This window comes from Neopsephotus bourkii, unplaced genomic scaffold, assembly GCF_033783945.1.
Source record: "Neopsephotus bourkii isolate Nb327-2 ecotype Australia unplaced genomic scaffold, CSIRO-AGI_Nbou_v1 NB_1090, whole genome shotgun sequence".
Classification (NCBI taxonomy): Eukaryota; Metazoa; Chordata; class Aves; order Psittaciformes; family Psittacidae; genus Neopsephotus; species Neopsephotus bourkii.
In genome coordinates this window covers 396,639-406,624 of record NW_026901578.1, presented here as the reverse complement: position 1 = coordinate 406,624, position 9,986 = coordinate 396,639, and the positions used below count along the sequence as shown (strand labels likewise).

General features: G+C 50.3%; 1 protein-coding gene across 1 annotated transcript; it reads left to right on the top strand.

The window, feature by feature from the left end:
- Nucleotides 1-4,791: 4,791 nt before the first annotated feature.
- Nucleotides 4,792-9,018, top strand: LOC133217068 (keratin, type I cytoskeletal 19-like). The gene is made up of 7 exons (XM_061362199.1): nucleotides 4,792-5,988; nucleotides 6,347-6,429; nucleotides 6,700-6,856; nucleotides 6,955-7,116; nucleotides 7,457-7,582; nucleotides 7,702-7,928; nucleotides 8,834-9,018. Exons 1-7 carry the CDS (start codon nucleotides 5,461-5,463, stop codon nucleotides 8,919-8,921), a joined length of 1,371 nt encoding a protein of 456 aa, XP_061218183.1. The 5' UTR covers nucleotides 4,792-5,460; the 3' UTR covers nucleotides 8,922-9,018.
- The last annotated feature ends 968 nt before the right edge of the window (nucleotides 9,019-9,986 follow it).

Sequence of the window (9,986 nt, the reverse complement as noted above, 5' to 3'; positions counted from 1 at the left end):
CTGCAAACTTGTCTGTCCCTGGTATGTGATCCCTCCGAGCCTCAGGCTTGTGTGCTCATGCCAGGGAAAGTCCTAAGAAACCACAAGAAGGCAGCAAGAGGAGGGGAACAGAGGGGTATGGGTTTCACCTGGAGCAAAAGTAATGTGATACAGCTTTCAATACTGAGCTCACTGCTTGTAAATACACAGGACCGAGACACAAACCGGGTAAGTTTGATACAAAATGAAGGCAATGATGGAAGGATGATGTCTGGTACCAGCGTGCCACACGACTGATAAATAAAGCAAACAAAATTAAGCTCAGTTCTCTAACTCTTGGTACCATAAAGAATCACTTCCTCCTGTAAGTTGAACTTAAATATCTTCAGCAGGACTACTGTGTACCATCCCAAGACATGCACTCAATGTCAGGCTGGTTGGCAGATCTCATACATACATCCTTCTGTCTTACTTGACTGTCTTTAAATCACATTATTGTGCACGATGATACTTTACACAGGTCTTTTCATGCTGCCTGAGGCTGCATTAACAGGTTGCACAGTAGGAATTGCTTAATCCACAGAGGGATGAGTAGCAATAATTGTTATCACTACAGCATCTGGTAGATCACTGCTCAAATCCTTCTTAAAACATGCAAGCTAGTTCTCGTTCTGCCAACAATGTCTGCAGGCAAGCTGCCATCAGGAGGAGGTGGCATGGTTCGGGTGCTGGCAGCCAGGCACCAGGTTCACCTTTGCCCACTCACTTCCTGGAGAGCAGCAGAGGAACAAAAGGATGCTGCCCTGGTCCCACATCACCTGAGGGCTAGATAGGAGAGGAAATCATTTCAGACCCAAAAGCTTGATGGAATCACTTAGATCCAACTTCACGCTTTCTAGCCAGTGGTACTAGGGAGCTCTGTCCAGTCTCAGGACATGGCCTCATGTTTGGCCTTAGACCAAGGGAAAAGGTGATAATTTGCAGTAAACTGGCTTCCCTTTGCTTATAATGCAGCACAAGGAGCTCCTGGGGCTGATATGGAGCACATCTTTGGGACCATTATTGATGATTCACTGCCAGCCTCGCCAAAGACATCACAGACCTCAAGGAACAATTACAGAGGCACCCTGCAAAGGCTCTTAGAAAGTGCTGATGGTGTCATGCTGGGCATGCCAAGACAAGCAGAAGAGAGGGAAGGTGATCGAAGAAGTAGGGAACCTGCCAGGTCTTTCCAGAAAAGGGAGTGTGAAGAGATGCTATCATTCTGCATCACTGCTGAGCAATTACAGGAAAGGGTAGGAAATGAAACACAGACCAGAGTACAGAGGTCACAGAACCCTGATATCACAAACAGGAGACAAGCCCAGGCAGTGCACAAGTAACCACTGTGGCAGATCGCAGTACTGTGAAGAAGGAAAAGACCACCTTTTTGCTACTCACAGTTTGTGTCTGTGAAACACAGACAAACTATCACATCCAAGAGATGGGTAAGCACTGGTTTTGGAGAGCATTTTTCAAATGCTCTGTAAGGTGCAAACACAAGTCCCTGTTAGGGTTCAGCGAGGAGTTAGAGGAACAAGTCCTCAGTGGATAATGGTGGAGCTTTTATGGACAACAGAAGAGAAAAGGAAACCCAAGAATGTCTTTGAAAGGTATTTCATCAGCTGAGACACAGAGAAATATGTAGGATATGCCAGTGTCAAACTTAATATGTAACAGCAAAAACACGTACAACAACTAATACTTCAAATGTGTATCATGGTTCTGATCTTTAAACCCCATGTTTGTAGCAGATAATTGTTTTTAAAATGCCCTTGAGAAGGCGGGTTACTGTGATTATTAGTTCCAGCCTACAAAGAATGAAATTGAGATTTGGAGAAGCTGAACTATTTGCCTGGAGTGATTTGCAAAGGTGGGATCAGAGCCCTGGAGCATCTGGTATCATTGGCGAGATGGAGATCAGCTTCAGAACAGCCAATAAGGAGCAGAAGAGGAGTGGAGTGACAATGACATCAAGAGCTCAATAAGAATCACTTTGTAAACAGCCAACACAAGGATTTTCCATAGGCAAGACTGGAATTCAGTGACAAGGAGCAGCCAGGAGCCAGGGCTGCTGCAGTTCTCACTCTATCGCTGCAGGGACATGCAGCAGCCGGAGCCAGTGTCCAGTGGGCAGCGCCCAGCTCCAGCTTCCCTCTCCTGGCACTCCCTGGTGGCCACTTCACAGGATAAAAAGCAGAATGTACCCAAATAAGTGACTAAACTGACCTAAACCGAACTTGGGCTGGCAGTCCCGCGGGGCACCGGCAGGGAGTCAGGTTCAGTGTCGTGTCTGAGTCCCCAGGGAAGGGGGATGGACATGAAGACAGGCGGTGATTCAGGGAGCGTTTGTAATAACGTGAAATGCTGCCTTGCCTTCCTGGGAGCACGTTCTACTTTCTGTAGTCCATATGCATTAGCTCAAGAACAGTCTGAAGCTCTAAAGTATCTCTGCTCTGGAGCCAGGCTGAGGGAGCTGGGCTGGTTCAGCCTGGAGAAGAGAAGGCTCCTGAAGGGGAGATCTTAGAGCAGCTCCAGTGCCTAAAAGCAGCTGCACTCACTTCAGTGAGTGCTCTTGCAAGGAGGTTGGACTAGAAGATCTTTTGAGGTCCCTTCCAACCCTTGGGATTCTGCGATTATGTGAAAGGGGACTACAAGAAACTGGAGAGGGCTTTGGACAATGGCCTGTAGGGACAGGCCAAGGGGAATGGCTTTAACCTGCCAGAGGGGAGACTGAGCTGAGCTCTTAGGCAGAAGCTCTTCCCTGTGAGGGTGCTGAGGCGCTGGCACAGGGTGCCCAGAGAAGCTGTGGCTGCCCCATCCCTGGCAGTGTTCAAGGCCAGGTTGGACACAGGGGCTTGGAGCAAGCAGCTCCAGTGGAAGGGGTCCCTGCCCGTGGCAGGGGTTGGATCTGGATGAGCTTTGAGGTCCCTCCAACACAAACAAGTCTGGGATTCTATGAAAATATCCTGAGATTACCAAAGGACTTCCTCGGGGGAAATCTCATCTTTCCTTCTCATTTCATTACCCTTTTTAATCTGACAATTTGGTGCAGTAGAACAAGCCTCGGGAATAAAGGCCACAGCACCCATTTACCACCATCCTGCTCTCCTTTATAGAGCCCAGCACAAGAGGCAGATGTAAAGCTGCAGAATAGCTCGCTTCTTGTCATTTTTCATAGTGTTCATTAAATGGGAACAGCACCTTTGCCTAGGGGATGCTTTTCTGCTCATTTGTTACTTGGAAGTATTAATTTTCCCTTGTCAGGCCTGCACTGCTGTTCTTGGAATGCCTGTGGGAACCCTCGTAAGTCATCATTCCTTTCCTCCTCTTCCTCCCTCGGGTGCACGCTGCCTGCGAGGGGCTCCAGGTCGGCTGAGGACACTCATCTGAGGCATCGCCTGTGGCTGGCTGCAGGGCTGCGGTGAGCAAAGTGCTGTCTGTGGACTCCAGTCTGGAAGCCAGTAAAAGTTAATTATGGAAAGAGCCTCCCTGACACATGTCGAACCCATCATTACTGGATCTCCTCATCAGAAAAGGAAAATCTCTTTTAATAAAGTGAGGGCTGTAACTGCGGCCACATCTTGAGGTGTGACTGGGTATAAAAGCTGGTTTAATAAAAATGTCAACTTTCAGATACAAAAAAAAAGCTACCACAAAGTTGACGAAAATCCAATAAAACCAAGAGTGGAATTATTCTTCTCCTTTACAAAAGCTGCAAAATTCTCATCACCTTTGGTTGCAGAGACCTATGGTAACGTCTGAAGTTCAAACTGTATGGAAGAAACGTGGACATTTCTGCTTCATTTTCATCAATAACCGAACAAACTGCACCCATCAATGTTTTCACTTTTCTCATTGGAAAAGAAAGGACTGTGCTTTCCCAGTTACATGAAATTTGGTGTTAGCTCAGCACCAATTTCTCAGCAATTCTGTAGGAAAAGAACAGATTCTGGCCAGTTCTGCTCCTGCTCCACAGCAGAGGCTCCAAGGCGTGCCACAGCACCACGGCACCAGCTCCTCCTGCTAATTGCGGCTGTAACAAAGCATGGGCCCACACAGAATCCACACCACATCGAAGCTGTTCTGTATTTACAGTGTCAAGATAAAATCAAGACTAATGAACCTGCTGCAATGGCATAAGCAATATTTCTGACAGAGGCTGGACCTGACGCATCCTTCATGCTATGTATGCAGGTGACCTGGATGCCAAACCCAACGCTGAGCCACACACGGGGAAAGGCAGCCAGCATTAGCATGGCTGTATGAAAACTATTAAACAAATGAAAGATTCAGATGACAAAACATTTTAATTATTTCCCTTCCTCCTCAATTCAGCATTCCAAGAGTAAAAAAAAATAATAAATATAATAATATATTTTTCTAAAGGAGCTTTTCCAGTGTCTTTTCTAAATCTAGCACATTTTCCTTAGATTATGTTTGGAGAATTCCTGTGGTGCTGGCTGGAACCGGGTCAGACTGATGAGGATCAGGCTGCTTCTGACATTCTCTGTGTCACTGCTTTAGGGATCTTGTGAACCCCCTCACGCTGCTGTCCTTGCTTGGCAGTGGGCATTGACAGTGAACTGCAGCATCAGGTATTCAGGAAACGTCCTTTCTCTTTTGGTTTGGGGAACTACTTGGATGTTTTGTCTACCCTGGAAAGCAACAAAACAAATCCCACAGGATCTCCCCTCTGCAAGGGGATGTTCTGACAAACGCTGGAGGAAGAGAAGCACAAAGTCATCCCTGGTGCCCTCCAGTGCAAATATTCATCTGTGCTCCCCCAGAGCAGCGCATTTCCCAGTCAAATGACCTGGAGCTCGGCAGGTTCTCACTCAGCTCCAGCAGGATGGGACAGACCCTCACGGCAAAGCAGTACAGGAAGCAGTACCCCCAGGGTGCTCTGCTGGCTCTGTCCCAAGGCTGCAGGGCAGCTGATGGAGGGGGCACCCTCGCTTCTGGTCACAAAGGGGTCGAACAGGCTCTGGCAGATAGGACAGCTTTCCCACAGCTTTCCCTTTCCAGGTAGACTCACCCACGCCGGGGATGGATAATTGCTGTGGTGTTTCACTCCCCGGGCACTCTCGGGTATCGTCAGGTTTTGTGTCACTCTTGTTTAGTTGTCATCACAAGTCAGACCTGATGATTCAGGAAGTAACGTTTTTGATGTAGTTTTGAAACACGCTTCTGTTAACCAAAGCACCTTTCTGTTGTGGGATTTCTGGAGACAAACGCCTTTGGGGAAATATTTCCAGCTGAAAAAAAGTAAATTAGTACTAGCCAGGTCACAAGGAGGAAGAATAAACAGCCCTTCTCCGGTAGCAGGATCCACAAGGGCTGGTATAAATAGAGGACTATGGGGACAGAGGGATCACAATCGGCTCCTGCAGCGATCTGTGCAGCTCGTCCTGGGCTCCGGGTTGGATCCGTGCTCGCACGATGAGCTGTGCCGTCAGGCAGGTTGTCACTGCCTGCTCCCAAGGCAGGAGCAGCGCGGGCAGCTCCGCGGCTGGCAGCGGAAGGAAGGTCTCTTCTGCCTCCCCGGGGAGACACGCTACCTACGACCTCGGAGCTGTGATGGGCAACTTTTCCGGTGACAGTTTAAGCGAGGGATTACTTGGGAAGCAGCTGAGTGCCGGCAGTGCTGCTGGTGGAAGCTTCGGAGCTACCCAGAGGGCTTGTTCTGCCCTTGGATTCGGCGGTGGAGGCATCTGCACTCGAGGTGGTGGTTTCACCAGGGCTAGTGCTGGCTGCGGTGATGGGATCTTATTTGCTAACAACGAGAAGGCAACGATGCAGAACCTCAACGACCGCCTGGCCTCCTACCTGGACAAGGTGCGGCTGCTGGAGGGAGACAACGCCGAGCTCGAGTGCAAGATCAGAGAGTGGTACGCCAAGGTAGGGCCCAGCTGCGAACCACGGGACTACAGCTGCTATCATAAGGAGATCGAAGACCTTCAGAACCAGGTAAACCTGTCTTCTTTGAGAAAATCCTAATATTCCTATGGGTTTTGCCTTCATGTGTGGATAGAGCAATGTTAGATGCAATAGCTCTGTCTCTGGAGGAGCAGTTGAAGCCATAGTTCATATGAAATTATGGTTGGAGGGAGGAGGACACTTGCGTCTACGAAGAACTTTCAGCGCAGCCTGCCCTGCCAAGCTGGCACATGAGTTTCCCCACTGTGATGCCATCTAATTGATTAATAATCCCAATATATGGAATTGTTATAAGGAGTGGGATGCATTACCTCAAGCAGGTGTTTTCTCTGGGGGCCTTTGGGAGCCAGAGGAAGCCAGAATCCCTCTCCTGCATTTTCCTTTCCAGATCCTGTGTGCAGCCATGGAGACTAACAAAATCCTCTTGAATATTGATAACAACAGAATGACCGCTGATGACTTCAGAGTGAAGTGAGTATGGCCCTGTGCTGGGCTGGGGGGTTCACACTGCCTGTGGAAGGGCTCGTGAGCAGCAGAGATGGGGAAATCCCAACCCTCTGCTTGTCATGATACCCTACTAAACTGGCCATCTCTGTGAAAGGCCTGGCTGCCATTGACAATGTTGGCAGCCTGTCATGCCTGAAGTGAAAGGAGAGTTTGACCCTAAATGTTTCCCCCCACAAACTCAACTCCACGGCTTGCCACGGTTTACTGACCTCTCTTTGTTGGCTGTGGCTCAAGGTACGAGGCCGAGTGTGGTCTCCGGCAGAATGTGGACACAGACATCTGCAACCTGCGCCCGGTGCTGGACCAGCTGGCGAGCTGCAAGACCGACCTGCAGCTGCAGTGTGAGGCTCTGACTGAAGAGATGTGCTGCCTCAAGACGAATCACGAGGAGGTCAGGTTGCCCCATAGGGAATTAAGGAGCAGGAAGAAGGAAAGTGTCCCCAACCCCAAGTGTCAGTATTACTGATATGGTGCACCTATTCCATGCAGGAAATGAGCTGTCTGAGGAAACAGGCCACTGGAGATGTGAGTGTGGAGGTCAATGCCTGCCCTGGCCCCGACCTGAGGAAGATCCTGGAGGATCTGAGGTGCCAGTATGAAACGCTGATGGAGCGCAACCGCAAAGAGACTGAGCAGTGGTACGCCTGCAAGGTACGAGACACATCCAGAGCTGTCCCCTACTCTGCCGCTTGGGTGAAAGGGAAAAAAGATTGAGAACACTTCCTGAGATGCCTTAATCCATGTGACAGATGTGCTCAGCTGCACTGTATTCTGTATCCTTCTGTTTGTGGTAGAGGGGCCATCACATGGCATTGCAGGATCACAACGGAATAAATGGGGGGCTTCAGATTTGGAAATGCCCAGGTGCACTGCAGGGTGTGCACTGCAGGGTGTGCACAAGCAGGGGGAGCACAAGCAAGTTGTGCACAAGCAGGGTGTGCACAAGCAGGGTGGTGAAGCCCCTGCTGCAGCGAGGGGTCTAACCTTGCAGGTGGAGGAGGTGAATCTGGAGGTTGTCACGAGCAGCCAGGAGATCGAGTCAAGCAACAAACAGGTTACAGAGCTGAGACGTCAGCTGCAGGCCTTGGAAATCAATGTACAAGCCCAGCTCACTATGGTAGGTGATGGCACTACAATTCACATCTCAGCCCCCCGGCTCACTTTGGAGCTGTACCTGTAACCGGATGGGCGAAGCTTGCAGCATCCCAAGTACCTCTGTGTTGTTCCCATTGTCAGAAAGAAAACCTGGAATCATCCTTGGCGGAAACCGAATGTCGCTACAACAAATACCTGGCTGAGCTCCAGAACCAGATCTCCTGCGTGGAGCAGCGGCTGGCTGAAATACGAGCAGAAATGGAGTGCCAGAACCAGGAATACAAGACCCTTCTGGACGTCAAATGCCGCTTGGAGCAGGAGATCCAGACCTACCACTGCCTGCTGGAGGGGGGACAGCACGACATCATGTATGCAGACCACTTACAGACCCTCACACAGTAACACCTCTATGCTTTTTACAGGGATATGACAATTGATGGTACCAGTGGTAAAAGCAACGTTGTGGTGAGGAACCAGCACTGACCTGCTACAGACAGGGCCTATTAGCAAACCATGAGGCATGTGAGGATTTGGCTCTGAGCAATGTCCACAGCCCAAGCAGAGACCATTCCCCATCTTGGGCTGATGAAGGTGATGGGCTGTGCAGCACCACAGGTCCTCAGAGGGTGCGTTCCACTCTGAGCTGGGCAAGGTCCTTTATGATCACTGTCACTGAGTTTTATTGGCTCTGCCACAGTGAGACAGGCTCAGGGACTGGCAGGGAAATGAAGTGAAACAATAAATTATCTACTAGACATTCTCAGTTTCACACAACAATTTAATTAAAGTTTGGGGAGGTTTAATTTATACGCAAAGCAGCTGGCTCTGCCCTGCCTCCCATTGACCGAGATTTTGAAGCAGTGAGGCACACTGGTAAGCTCATAAAGGCCTCATACACACAGAACCAGCCCTGGCACCCCCTGCTCCACTCGCTTGGAAAAAGAGGGATTTAATGGTGGTGGCCTGAGGTGGCTGACTTACATAAAACATCAGGATTTGTTCCAAAATGCCGGTTGCAAAGGATGAAATGACACTGTTAGAGCTTGTCTCAGAGCCTCGGGTAATGCTCAGTGTGTCACCATAGGCTGGCAGCAGACAGGCAGGGTGGAGGATGTGCTAATTAATTGCTGCTCTTAATGACCTTAATGGTTCGAGGGGGAAATGACCCACAGCAACTGAACAGACCCAGCTAAAGGCAGCGCTCAGGTCGGGGGCAGGTCTGCAGGGTGTGAATGCCGGGGCTTCGGTCACCGGAGCTGTCTCCTTCCCACAGAGGGCCGGGGGCAAGAGGAGTCCCTGCAGCACCAGCTGGAAGAAGCGGTGGGCTGAAAGCCGGCATGTGCCAGCCCTGCGTGCCCTGAGCAAGGATGTGCAAGGTGAGGTGTGCTCTGGGAGCCCGTGAGCATGACCATGGACTGCTTTAGTCCTGCTACATACGTGGGGAGGAGGAGGATGAGGGGTCTCCAGGCTTCCCTGGGTGGTGAAGAGGGGCTGGAGGTGGTTTCTTCTCCCTGGAGAGAGGCAGTGCAAGGAGCTGGGTGTGCAGGGTCGTGGCTGTGACTTGGTGGTGGAGCACTGGGATGAACTGGGCTGTGGCAGAAAGCAGTGGCAGAGGGTGCAGCTATGGGGCATTTATAAACTGCATAGAAAATGTGTTTGACAGCAGGGGTTTATTAGTGGTAAGTGTGCTTAAATAAGACTTTCAGCACCACATGAACATGCGGAACTGGCAGGGGGAATCAGTCAACCACGAGTCTTTCAAATGTACAATTAAGCAAGCAAGGGGGGAGAGGGAAAAGAAGGGTCAGTCCCAGAGCAAGGGGTATGCCCGGTGTGGAGATGAACCCTGCGAAGCCCCATGTCCTGCTCTCCCTCAGCAGGTCAGCTCAGGCAGGAGAGCTCCTGCCAGCCCCATCGCATCCCCGAGGCCTCTCCATGAACAAGGCACAAGGAACCTGACAGCTCCGCAGTCGGAAGGGCCCCTGCAGACCGGCTGCCCCTGTCCCTTCCCCGTCCTCACCCACTGCCACATCCACCAGCCACTGGTGTCCACTGGGACTAACCTGCTTTGCGCTCAGTTGTCACACAACTACCACAGCTTGTCTCTAATAAACTTCACTGCTACTGACACAGCCTCCAAAGCGACAAATGATTTCTACAAGTAAGTTACCATACAAGTATTGAACACATCGTTACACAGGTAGTTATATTTATCATACACCCTTGGTTAGAAATCCACCTTTGATCTATAACCCCATAGCAATCGCTGCAAGGGGACAAGGAAACAGCCTCTGCCGCACTGCTCCTGCTGAATTCAGGGGGATGCAGGGTGGTGATGGGGGAAAGGGCCCAGCTGATGCTGTGCAAAGGGACATCTGTTTCATGGAATCATAGAATAATTGGGTTGGAAAGGACCTTAAGATCAT

Excerpts from the sequence above, each read along its gene's own strand:
- LOC133217068 (XM_061362199.1), top strand. The coding sequence starts at position 5,461 with ATGAGCTGTGCCGTCAGGCAGGTTGTCACTGCCTGCTCCCAAGGCAGG. Across the intron at positions 6,857-6,954 it reads TCAAGACGAATCACGAGGAG|GAAATGAGCTGTCTGAGGAA; the intron begins GTCAGGTTGCCC and ends TATTCCATGCAG. Across the intron at positions 7,929-8,833 it reads GGGGGACAGCACGACATCAT|AGGGCCGGGGGCAAGAGGAG; the intron begins GTATGCAGACCA and ends TCCTTCCCACAG.